The sequence below is a fragment of the Ambystoma mexicanum genome, chromosome 8 (assembly GCF_040938575.1).
Source record: "Ambystoma mexicanum isolate Mex_15411 chromosome 8, UKY_AmexF1_1, whole genome shotgun sequence".
In the NCBI taxonomy this organism is placed as follows: Eukaryota; Metazoa; Chordata; class Amphibia; order Caudata; family Ambystomatidae; genus Ambystoma; species Ambystoma mexicanum.
Window position 1 is genome coordinate 528,564,054 of NC_090929.1, and position 12,747 is coordinate 528,576,800.

Here is a 12,747-nt window from a genome sequence, read left to right on the forward strand (position 1 = left end):
AGATTGCTTTAGGTCGATATTTGACAACCCGTCCGGTCCGGGGGCCCTTGATGTTTTTAAGTTTTTGATGGTTTTTTCAATGTCTGTGATGTTAGCCACGTTCACCCAAGTGGCTGTCATGTGTACTAATCCTTTGGTTGTTTGCTTTTTTGGTCGCTCAAATTGTGCCATTAGGTATGATTTCCAGTTTGACTCAGGGACTTGGTTTATCAGTTCTGGAGGCTTCGATCTATTTGTTTCTTTGATTATTCTCCAGAAATCGCTTGTTTTCTTTGAGCCAAGACTTTTCAACATTTTTTCCGCATCTTGTTGGTACATCCATAGTCTATGTTGCTTTAGCCAATGGTTATATTTCTTAGCCTCCATCTGCCAGTTTTCCCAGTCTTCCTGCTGGTTTCTTTTTGTTGCAATTTTCCTTAACCTCCTCACCACTTTTCTTCTTTCCACCACCAGTTTGTCATATGTGTGTAATGCGTTTGATGTTTTCTTCTGTTGACTCCTCGCTGGTTTTTTGTATGGTATTAGCAACGGTATGTAGTTCGGTCGAGTTTGTGGGGCTTTTTCTTGAGTCTCCTCAGAGAGTCTATAACTTGCTGTTATCGTTTTTACCTCTTCTTCTGTTAGACAGACTCTAGATTGTTGGTTGTTTATTTCGAGATTGTGTTTATACACGTGATTTTCAGTTTGTGATCCTGTCCATTTGCATATTAGCAGATTGTGATCACTGTATGTGGTTCTTTGAACTTTGTATTCTTCAATTCTGGGTATAAATTCTGTTGACACAAAGATGTAATCTAGGGTAGCTTTTGCATTCAAACTCTCCCAAGTTGGAATGTTCTTTTGTTTCGGAAATAGAGCTGCGATGTTATGAAGATTTCTTGGTTTAATCAGGGTCTCCCATGCAACACCCCTTTCGCGGGTCGAATCTTGACACTTTCCCAACTTTATTTCTTTGTTCCCCTCTCTGCAATCGGCGTTTAAGTCGCCACATATGATGATGTCCGCATTCATGTGCTCTATTTTGATTTCGTCTATCACCTCTGCCATTTTTGCGCAGTACGTTTTATTTGTCATCTTTTGGGGGTTCCAATACGTGTTTATTATGATGATTTGGTTGCCAATCCTCTTGCTAATTGATTTTCCTTCGTTGGTCCATGTGGTCAGTATTACTAACATCTCATATGATTCGTGTAATTTTTTCGGTGTTGCCAGGCCTACTCCCATTTTCGTTGCTGTCAACAGGCCTGAGGATGGTCGGCCTAACAATCCCTTGCTTGCAGGTGCTATTTCCACTACATAGCCGTCTAGGCCGGGTTTTTCTTGTAGCCAAGTTTCTTGTAGGCATATGATGTCTAGTGCGCCTAAGTCCACGTCGCCCGGTCTGGTTAAATGCGTGTATCCTCTTGTGTTCCATGACCCCAGGATGAAACATTTCTTGGTTTCTTTTTGGTCACCACTTCTTTGTTCATCCCACGTAGGTGCTGGTGACCGTGTTAATTGCTAATTTTCTGTTTTGCCCATTAAGGCTGCTTTTAGCCATGCTAGCGGGCCCGTGTTCGTTGACGTATCTTTTGTTTGTCTCGGAGGTGATTTCTTTGCTCTCTCGCTTCTACTGTGGCGGCCAGTTCTCTCTGGGCTAAAATGGCTCTGAACGCGCCTTGGTTCCACTCTCCTGTGTAGGTTCTGATATTCTGCTCCCGTGTCCTGGTGCTCCTTCCTTGATTGCGTGTTTTGTTTTTCGTCCTTATGGGATCTTCGGTTCTCTTTTCTCTCTTCTGTTCGTCCATACTTCACTTGCCAATCAATACCCCTTTCTTCTCTCTGTTTTCCTAGTCTATTAGATCGATACCGCTCTTCTGTCCGTGAAGTGAACTGGTATGGTCTTCTTTCTTTTTCATCGTACTTAGTGTCTTTCTTTTCTTTTTGTATTTCTCTTTTAATTTCTGTCAGCCCAAACCCATTTTGGAGCATTTCAGTAGCTGCGTTTACTTCCGTTTCTTGCCGGATTGGTTCTTTCACGTGAATGTATGCCTTGGCGATCTTTCCTCTATGATAAGGCTCTACTAACGTGATGTCTTCTGTTTTTTATCATTTTCAACGCATTCATTTTACTCATTAATTTCAAGATTGTCTTCCTATTTAGGATCATGTATCCACTTTTTATATCTAATTGCTCAAGTTTGAATATACGTTCCTGTCTTTCCGCTTTCGACATACCAGTTCTTCTGTTTTTATCTGGGCTTTTTATCTCCTGTTTTCCGTGCTTTGATGACCACTCACTTATTCTTTGATCTTTCAAGGGCTTTCGTTCTTCTTCTCTGTTCTTTTTTTGTGTTTCCGTTGCTCTTCCCTTTTGGATCTCACTTGCCTCTCGGCTTCTTTTTGGTGTTTGGGGTTTCATATTTTGTCTCATTTCTATTTCTTTCTCCGGTTCTTTTTGCTTTTGTATTTGCTGGTCTGTGTTCACCTCCATCACTGAATTGTTGGAGGCGGTCTCCCAATGCTGGGACAAATTCATCAGGTTTGTGTCGCTCATAAAATCTTCGACCGAGAGGGGTGGACTTCTCATTTTGTCTCTTTTCCTTTCTTTCTGGCTTTTTTCGGAACTTTCCTCTCTGATTTCCTCTTCTTTTTTTTTTCCTTTTAGTTTTTCTGCTTCCTGCTGCTCCGCCTTCTCTGTCGTCGGGTCTTTGTCAGTCTTGTCATTTTTCTTTAGTTTCAATATCACTGGGACTTTATTCTGGGGATGATTATGGAGTCCTGATTTGATTGGGTATGTTTGCGGGGGTTTGGACCTTTTCTCCATCACTTCCTTTATCTCATTGTCTCCTTTATGTCTCTCTGTTAATACTGCATTTTGACTTTCCCGCTCTGATTTTTTGGTTTTCTTGTTCTCCTCCTCTGTCCCTCTTTTTAGACACTCAATTTGTTTCTTTAAGTCCTCCAGCTCTTTTTCCCACCCTTTCTTGTAGGTGTCAGTTCTTTCTTCTACAGCTGTGATGTATCCTTCTATATGCGTGATTTTTGTGGACATTGAAGCCAGAATTGATGTGTTGTCTTGTATTCCTTCTTTCATTGTTTCGTATAGCTTGCAATATGGCGCCAATGCTATCGTTATTGCAGACATGATTGTTAGTAGATCTGTTTTTTTGCTTGGGGACTCCTTTTGTGTCGGCGTGCCTAATTCACTTATCCTTCTATTTTTCGGCGATTTTGGAGTGCTGGCTATTTTCCCTGGCATAGCCATTATTTCTGTGAATAGGCTATCGCTTAACCTGGGTCTGTGTCCTTTTTCCTCCAACCTTGTGCACTTAGGTTTTTCTTTCTGTGTTTCTCTTTGTTGGGTCTCTCCATGTAGTTCTCTTACTTTCTCCGGCGTACGAAGTAACTGGTCTGAATTCGGGTGTGCTTTTGCCCCATCTGGGCCATCGACGTTTTGTCGTTGATCTTTAGGTTGGGACACCCTCTCCCGGGCCAGGGCCTGTCTTTGGTTGTCGTCTTCAGGTCTTGCGGTATTTCCCCCTCCTTCAGGCTGCTCCTCCTGATGTTCTTTTAAAGCGCTTTGCTTCCGTCTTTCTTCTCTTTCTTCTATTTGTCGCCGGATTGCTTTCGCCGCATTCCTTTTTTCTTGCAGGCGCTGCTGCAGACCTATAGCTGGCGATCCTTCTGACCCCGGTGAGACCCCGGGGGTCTGTTGGCTATCTCCTCCTAAATTTATCTCAACCGCTTCCAGCAGTTCTGCGTCAGATAGGTCGTTTTCCGATTCTAATTTTCGTTTCTGCTGGTTAAAGAAAAATGCTTTCAATGTTCCTGACAAGGATACTGGCAGTGGTCCTTTTTGCATTCCCTCATTTTTTTTTTTTTGCGTTTTTTTTTTATATTTTCTAATGTCGTTTTCGTAATTCCTAGCTGTTCACAGCCTCTTTCTTTATTATTCTTTGTTGTTTTCATTTTGTTTGTCTTTTCTTGGCTTTTTCTTTGCGTTGTTGGTTTATTGGTAGGTATCCTTTTTTTCTGTTTTACTTCTAACGCTTTTTTTTCTTGTTCTATTTCGGAATCTGAGTCTGACGTCCCCGTTTCACTTTCATTCCAACTTTCTTCTGTGCTACTTGCTTTCCCCTCGTTGGTGATGAATTTGCTACTTGCCACTTGCGTCCAATTTTCTTCCCTTTGTTTTATCTCTTCTTCTATTACGTTCTCACTTATGCCTAGTTCCTCTTCAGTATCAGCAAACTCTGGTTCCCTGTGTACATTTGCTTGTACGACTGTTTTGGGAACCTTCTCTTTTGGCCAGTCTAGCCTTCTTCCTTCTTCGTTTTCTTGTGGTAAACTGTCCACCTCCACTCTTTCCCTTTCTTGAGTGGCGGTCAGCTTGTTAGCCTGGCTCTTGGCCAGTTCCGCTAACTGTGTCCCTTTGGTGTTTTCATTTGGGCTGTCTGTTTGGTCTCAAACTTTCTCACAGCGTTTCTCTAGACCACTCCTCACCGTGTTCTCCATCCGCGTGGGGCTCCTCCTCCTAGCCCGCCCTGAGTCAGGTGAGGCAGGCAGGGCTGGGTGTCCTGCTCCGCGGTTTGTTGTCTTTTCCGATGATTTCTTCCGTTCCCTCCGGTCCTCGGCGTCACAGCGCTCCTGCTGAGGGTCCGTCAGCGGCTGCCCTCCGACTGCCGTTTCCGGAAACCCACTCGCCTTCGGTGCGGTGTGCAGGGCGCTGGCCACCTCAGATCCCGGTAGGTCTTATTTACTTTCGCCGCTTAGATTTATTTCTGGGGCTTGTGGTTCTGTTGTTACTGGTTCTGTTGTTACTTGTGCGTCTTTCTCCTTTGGTTCAAGGACGCACAAAGTAGACGTTGTGCCCACCTCTCTGAGCTCGTTATTCGCACTGTTGAGACGAGACCTCGGCGTATATAGCTCTTTTTTCCCTTCGTGGGCGGTTTCTTCGCTGAGAAGCCTCTTTAATTTCAGCCGAGTGGCTGGCGATTTCACACTCCTTAGACGCCGTTTAGTGTTGTCAGTGTCCGAAACCGTTCCCACCTCGTCCGGTTTTTCATTTTTACTATTTTTTCGCCCTTGCTGTAACGATGGTCTCTCATATTTCTGGGCTGCCTCCATATTTCGTTTACCTCTGCCTCTGCCCTCTGCCTCTGCCCTCTGCCCTCGCGGGCTCCCGCGGACTCCAGCAGACTCAACTCTCCTCACCAACTCCGCTCACCGCTCCGCTCTGGTGCAGGGTTTTTAAGCCCTCCCACACGCTGTAGTAGACAGTGGAGAGAGACTCCAGCAGACTCAACTCTCCTCACCAACTCCGCTCCCCCTTCCTGCCTTTTGGTTCCTCCTCTTTTCTTATTGCTGGACATGGTTCACCTGTCTGAGAAGTTTCCGTCTGAGAAGTTTCCTTCTGGTTAATGAGTGTAAAGGTTATAGGAGAACCGCTCATCCTTGGTGTCCTCCAAAGCATTCCCTCACACACAGGTCCTTTCGGTTTGAAGAAAAGGACCCTTGGCTTGATAGGGTGTTTGCCAGCAAACCGTTATTTGGGAAAAAGAAGTGCTTCGATTAGTTCTGGTTTAGGATAGTAGTTTTCTACTTGTTGGTGTTCTGTTGATATATGTATATAGACTGTGGCCATTTATGGATGCAAATAAAGATCAGGGTGCTACACCCAGTGAGAACACAGGAGAGGCAGTTAACGCTCCTGTAGAACCAAATAAAATGAGACATGAATTTATGTTGTATGTTGATACCTTAATGTCCTTTAGATCAGTGCTTTAAGTGAGCCAGGGCCAGCCGGGGTCGGTCTCGGCAGTCTCCAAAAAGTGGGGCTTGGGCCCTGCCTGGGCCCCCCGGTTCCACCACAATTTTAGCGGGACGCATTATCCTGCCGCAACCGCAGCCATGACGGGAGATTCACCCGCCATAAAGTGAGGTGAGCTGACTGAAACGTTGCTGTGGCTGGCTTGCACTTCTGTCAGTCACTGTAACTTCCTCTGGTGACTCCTCGAGCGAGGGGTCACCAGAGGAAGTTACTGTCCCTTTGTTTCCCCAGGTCGCCGATGTGTCTTTAACCGTCGGCGAACCTGAAGATTCCATTAAATATTTCGAGGTTTATAAAAAAAGATGACTTGAAAAGTACTCCATTCAAGCCATCTTTCATAAAGCGTTGCCGACGGACAAAGACGCCTCGGGCTTAGTCCGTCATCAAAGCTTTATAAAAGATGGCTTGAATTGTGTGCTTTTCAAGCCATCTTTTATAAACATAGACATTTTTTTTAAAAAGATGGCTTGAAAAGGTACGCACACAAATATATAAATCTTATATATTTGTGCGTGAACCTTACTATGGTTTGTGTGCTTTTTAGGTCACACCCATCCCATAAGCCACACCCCCAAATGTGGCCCCTCCCCCTCTATTTCTTAACCCACTTAAAGTCCTTCTTAAGATGGACAGGGTCGTTAACAAAATGTCAGAGGCTTTGTCAGAAACAGTTGATACATCCATGCTTAAGGCTGATAATAATATTAATTAAGCCCCCATAGGTTAGGTACCCAAAGTGTGGGGTGCTAATAAAGGTGATATGGGTTGGCTGCCTAAGAGAAAATGCCCCCATGAAAAGGAAGAACCTTTTTCACTATGAGGAATTCAACCATCTGAATTATGGGCGTGCGCTCTCTTGGGCTTTTTTGACATTTTTAATTGAATGGAATGATGGTAGACCGACCTCTAGACAATGTGTGGGACTAATCCACACACATTTTCGTATGCTCACACCATGACAAAACAAAACCCTGTGTACTCTGGGTTGGATAACACCTTCAGACACAGTCCACCCATGTCATATTTAGTTGGATTTTTTCAGTCAATGAGTGCACAACGTCATCCCCTGGAAGGGGGAGGTCCAACCTTCCCCTGCCATGGTTAGCCTGATCATCTGACAAAATATCCATGCAACCACCCTGCTCTTTTGTTAGGCCCTGTAGCTGGTGGTGGCAATTATCATACCAACAAGGGGTACTTCCAACAGGCCCATGCAGGGCTTCGCTGCAGAGGGTAACAAAGGAAACAGGAAACCCAATAACCTTTTGTATGTAATTGTGTCAACCTGAAGTCAAATCCCGCCAGTCAGTATCAATGCCAGTGAACTGTCATATCTGGGTCTTCTGTTGCAGTAGGTCACCCCCCTATTGGGACCCTATTCATAAGGTACGGAATGTTGTTTGCAGGAGCCAGAGGGTCTGGTCTCTCAGCATCTTCAAGGGAGACCTGCCACTTTAACAGGAAGCACACAGGGAGGATATTAACCCGAGAGACTCTTTGAACACATCAGGGAGGCGGATGGGTGGAAATTAGTAGCACAATGCAGGGAGCACAGAGCTCTTTCTGTTGAGAGAAGGACTCTGCCATATTAGTTCAGGGGTACTCCTTGTTCCTGTTTTCACCCCTTTACCTTTCCTGTTGCAAAGCACCCTGGTTATGACCTCACTCATACAGAAGATTGTTGGCAGGGACCCCATTATTGGTTCACTAAGGTATGTTCAGCCTACACTAATCACTGTGGCCCACTTGGCTTTAAAAGAGGGCCAGAGCCCTTCTCTAAGGAGATGACCTTAAGACGTCACAAGAAGCAAGAAAGAAAAACTCAACCTTGGACCCTGTTGAATGTACAGCCTGCCTTACATCTTCCGCCAGTGAAGGAAAGATAGGATATCCAAAGGGGAAGCAAGATCCTACCCCCTAAACCTCTCCCAGAGAACAGAGGGAGAAAAGATCTTAGAGGATCCCCCCACCCACTCCAGAACCATTACCCATCCAGCACACAGCATGCCCTGTTAGTCTCTGCAGCAAGCTTCCTGGAAAGGGAATGCCAGAAGGTCTGTGAACCTACAACCAAGGACAAGGCTGCTGCCTGCAACACACTCCTGAGATTTGGGCTGTCCACCTTGAAGGATGACACAAGCCCATTGAAGAAGCTGGGAGAAGTGCCTAAAAGAGCATCAACTGCAGTCTGCCTTAAAGGACATTTTCGAGCCAGTCGAGTTCCTCAATCTGCAACCGACTGCAACACTGACCGTTGTCAAGCCCCAGTCACATAGAGACATCTGAGATGTTTTGACAAGTACTTCAGAACTGTTGAACAGTACTGAGACAATGATTCCTGACCCTCTAGTTGGAGCCTTGTACACATCTTAGTCAGCTTAGCTTTGCATATGGCGCCACAATCCTAGGCACCCGCAGTGCCTCTTAGCATTGCCTTGGAGACTGCACTACACTGATCCTTATTGGCTCCCATTTCTACTTGGGCCAATCCGGGAGCCAGCAGGCATAGCCACCCCCAGCACGCAGGCCCATTACTAAGGCCCCTATCTGGACTGTCGACCATGACTGCCCGGCCACACTGCATCATTCATATGCTCTTCACATCTCTATATGCATTCCCAAACCCCCGGCAGCTGGCCGTTGTACCAATCCTGCTTGATGGTAAGTGCTTTTGTCTAGCGTATTATACTCTTCACCAGTGGCCTTTTCAACGATAACCATGACTCTTCCAGCAAGCCCCCAGTGCCCCGTCCCACCCGCCTCACTCTGAGTCCTTTGCTCTTTCCCCTCAGTAATACTTGCCTTCCTGCAGAGTTCCAATTCCCTTCAACAAATTTCAGCACAATGGCCCCCACTCCACTCCCCGGTTCATTCCATCCACTCAGCTGAAATACGTGACTCACAGTAACTGCCACCCAAGCTCTCACCGTGAACTCCATTATTTGCACCTTATGCTAAGCATTTTTTTCCTGAGTGCCTTTGGATGCCCCTGCATTTTGTTCTGATTATTCACGTGTCCATACAGTATTTTTATCTCAAGCACTATGGTTCAGGAATTTTTATCCCACTGGGTTCCATGTTGTAATGCCACACCTGCATTAGCCCATTACCAACCGCTGCTGTTTACTCATCTTTCCCGCAACCTACACTGTGTATGCTCTATCCATACTGTGTTCAGCTCATGCATGCTTGTCAACTGCTTGCTCTATGAAATACCAGTATGCATATCACTTAGACTCTATCTAGTCAACCTAGCTTGCTCTATATCCACCTGTTGTTTTTCTAATGTGGGCATTGTCTGCAATTTTGAAAATCGAATCTGGTTATTCTTGAATCTGCTTGCTTACTCTAACTGTGGGCATTTTGTCTGTAATTTGAAAATCAAATCGGGTATTTGGTTTTAATTATTTGAAATTCGAATCTAGGTAGTCTTGAATATGCTTGCTTATTCTAACTGTGGGCATTTGTAATATTTGAAAATCGAATCTGGATATTCCTGAATCTGCTTGCTTACTTCTAATTGTGGGCATTTTGTCTGCAATATTTGAAAACTGAATCTGGACTTTTTTGCCAGGTGGCCCTTAAAAGTTTATTGGATTTCTACCTGGCTGTCATTTGACTGCTATGCCGCCTGGTGTATTCTTTATGCACTGTGCAGCGCCCCTATCTGCCTCTTCCCTCCCCGTCCCTTGGCACTCTCCATTTCTCCGATCTATTCCAACTGTTACTCTATCATCTATCCTACCTTACTCTCGAAGCCTGGAAGAAGCCTGGAAGAAAAACTTTAAAAAATTCTCTCCTGGTCTCTAAATCAGGCATACCCATTGCTGACACATACATCAACGCTTCCTCTAGGCAGACTATCCCTGACATCCTTTTTTCTGTCTCCTCCTCTGACCTATGGGCCCCCCACTTGGTCTCAACCCTCTCCCTCTCCCCTTTCTCCTCTTCACCAATTAATGGTGGCACTGGATGGAAAGTACTACTCATCCGCTAGGTGCATCATTAATGTCTATCACAACGGCATGTTCATGGATCAGGGTTCTCAACCCAATCTACTCCTTCCGGATCGGCAGCTGCTGATTCTCATTAACTTCCTCCCTTCTTCTGCCACTCCTCCATCTTCCTCTCTCCCAACCTCATCACCACCCCTGATGGGAGTACCACACCCCTGTACCCCTCCCTGGAAAACTTTAAAATGTGGTAACCAGCTTCACTTAGCTACTTTGAATGCTTGTTCTGCTGTCAAACACTCCTCTGGCATCTGTCTCCTTCTTGAAGACTTTGACCTTGACGTCCTCACCCTAACCAAGACGTGGTTCAATGCCAACTATGTCACTGCTCTTAACATTCTCCTTCCCGAGGACTGCAAGCTCCTCTCCAAATCCAGGCCCAACCAGTTGGGAGGTGGAGTGCCCCCCCTGATTTTCCCTGAGTGGGTCCCTCTTTCTATCATACCTACTCAAACCTCCTCCTCTTTTGAAGTCCTCGTCTATAGATTCAATGCCTCTCCTACCTTTTCTCTTGCCCTTGACACCATCTATAGACCCCCTGGCCAGGTCTCTCTCTTCCTATCTGAATAGGCCGGCCTCACCTCCTCTCTCTTGACCTCTACATCTAAACTACTCCTCCTATGAGATTTCAACATCCACCTTGACTTTCCTGAATCAGCCACTTCACTCTTCTGTAGCCTCTGTAACTCCCTCTTCCTTGCCATTCTTGCTTTCGATCTGACCCACTCAGCTGTCCACACTTTGGATGACTTCCTCTCTGTAGACATCCCTATCTTTAATCCACTCGCGACCCCATCCCCTTTCCTGGTCTGACCACTCTCTCCTCTCATCCCGCTTCGGGCCCCTAGGCTCCCTGACTGAGCCACCATCTACACTGCAAACCTCCTTCACTGTCATTCGACTGATGAAGCGAGTGTCAGTTGCTGCTTTTGCTGCCACCTTCATCGCCGTCCTTCCACTACTTTTGACTCCCCCACTGACTCGGTCCTTGCTAACCCTAACCTTTCCATCTCTGAAAACCTCGACATCTTTGCCCCTGTATGCAAGACCCTCCTGAAGCCTGCTTCCAAGCACAACAGCTGGTATGACCCCTATCTAGATTCTCTGAAATGCAAGTGCAGAGCTGCCGTACGGAAGTGGCAGACCTCAGGTACATCTGCTGACTAACTGGCATGTTGCCTGCTCCAAAGGCAATGTTTTTTGCGTCCGATCAAAGAAGAGGACCCACATTCAAGACCACATCTCTGGAGCCACCAACAACATGGCAGAACTCTTCAAAATCTGCAAGGAACTTGCCAATCCTACTGCAGTCTCTACCTCTCCCCTTCCTTCCTTCCCAGGCTCTCTGCACTGCACTGTCTTCATATTTCACATCTAAAACACAGGACATCTTGTCCTCTCTCTCCTCCACTCCTATCTCTACCTCCTGATCTCTTGACCCCTTGACCACTATGTGCCCCCACACCCCAGCACTTTCCTCCTTCTTGCCCATAGCACCTGATCTAAGGTTGGCTGCTCTAAGAAGGTCTCATCCCAACAGGTGCTCCCTTGCTATTCCAGAACTATTAAGGACTATATTCCCTCTCTCTCCAAAGCACTAGCCAATTTCCGTAACCACTCCTTCGCCACTGGCTCCTTCCCCCCTTCCCTTGTGCAAACTCTCTTAAAAAATATGTCTGCTGACCCTTCCTGCCCGGCTAACTATCGCCCTACATCTACCACCCCCTTCCTTCGAAAACTCTTGGAGAATTTGGTCATCCCCCAACGGATCCATCACACTGAACTTGCTGGTTGTCTCCATGGCCATCATTCTGAATTTGGGCATCCAGAGGCAGGGAAACTGCTCATCTGAACACATGTCTGCTCGCTAATCTTGACTCCAACTCTCCTGCTGTTCTCATCCTCCTCGATCTCTCCTTAGTCTTTGACATGGTCAACCATTCTTTCCTCATAAAACCGCTCTGCAATACCCTAGGAATCATGGACCAGGCACTGGATTGGTTGTCCTGCTTCCTAACTAACTGACCCTAACAGGTGCAACTGGCCCTTTCTCCTCCACCACCTCACTCTCAACCTGCAGCATTCACCAGTACTCTATCCTATCACCATGGCTCTTAAATATTTATGTCGCCCCTCTTGCCCACCTGATCTCCTCCTTCTCTCCTCATTTCCAGTGTTAAGCTGAAGACACTCAGCTTTCCTTCAAACATCCCTCTACTACTTCCTCTGTTGCCTCTCTCATTCCTTACTGTCTGACCACTATGCTAATGATCTCTGTCTTAATGCCAGTAAGACTGAGATCCTCCTTATTGGGACACCTGCACCCTATTTCCCTCATGCCCTATGGCTGCCCTTCTTGGGACCTCTTCCCTAGCCATCTAGTGAGGCCAGAAATCTTGGGGTCATCTTCGACTCCTTTATCTCCTTCACACCTCACATCTTGGACCTTGTCAAGAAGGCTCACTAACAGCTTCATCTCCTTAGAGGTATTCTCCCTTTCCTCACCTTCCCCCAGAAATGTAATGTCTCCAGAGCTCTGGTGCTCTCTAGGCTCAACTTCTGCAATAGGCTCTTCCGCAATCTGCCCTTTCCTCCTTTTGCCCCTTTCAACTAATCTAGAAAAGTGCTGTAAGACTTATCCTAGGATTCAAGCGCAGGCACCATATTGCTCCTGCCCTTAAATCTCTCTGCTGGCTCCCGGTGGTTGTGAGGATCAAATTGAAGACCCTCTGAATCATCCACGAGCCTTTCTAGGGCCTGGGAACCCCCATCTCCAACTTTCCCTCCCTGCTCGTGCCCTCCATTCCTCTAGCTCCAACTCTCTGCTAATCAAGCGATACTCCAAGTAGAGAGTGGGGGGTAGTTCTCCATGTTCGGCTGGTGCCTCCCTTTGGAACAGCCTCTCTGCCCCTCTCAGACGTG

At 46.3% G+C, this 12,747-nt stretch overlaps 1 protein-coding gene across 1 annotated transcript; it reads right to left on the reverse strand.

Annotated features, from left to right (window-relative positions):
• Window positions 1–1,500: 1,500 nt before the first annotated feature.
• LOC138472137 (trichohyalin-like) lies at window positions 1,501–5,109 on the reverse strand. Its single transcript, XM_069610145.1, has 4 exons — window positions 4,743–5,109; window positions 4,024–4,412; window positions 2,218–3,781; window positions 1,501–2,078 (listed from the first exon to the last, which is right to left on the reverse strand). Exons 1-4 carry the CDS (start codon window positions 5,107–5,109, stop codon window positions 1,501–1,503), a joined length of 2,898 nt encoding a protein of 965 aa, XP_069466246.1.
• Window positions 5,110–12,747: the final 7,638 nt, after the last annotated feature.

What these genes read in the sequence shown, in the direction of transcription:
- LOC138472137 (XM_069610145.1), bottom strand. Translation starts at nt 5,109, where the DNA reads ATGGAGGCAGCCCAGAAATATGAGAGACCATCGTTACAGCAAGGGCGA. An exon ending in AATAAATCTAAGCGGCGAAA is followed by an intron (nt 4,413 to 4,742) that starts GTAAATAAGACC and finishes AAAACACCAAAG; the next exon opens with GGACACAGTTAGCGGAACTG. An exon ending in AAGAAAAAAAAGCGTTAGAA is followed by an intron (nt 3,782 to 4,023) that starts GTAAAACAGAAA and finishes TTCTTTAACCAG; the next exon opens with CAGAAACGAAAATTAGAATC.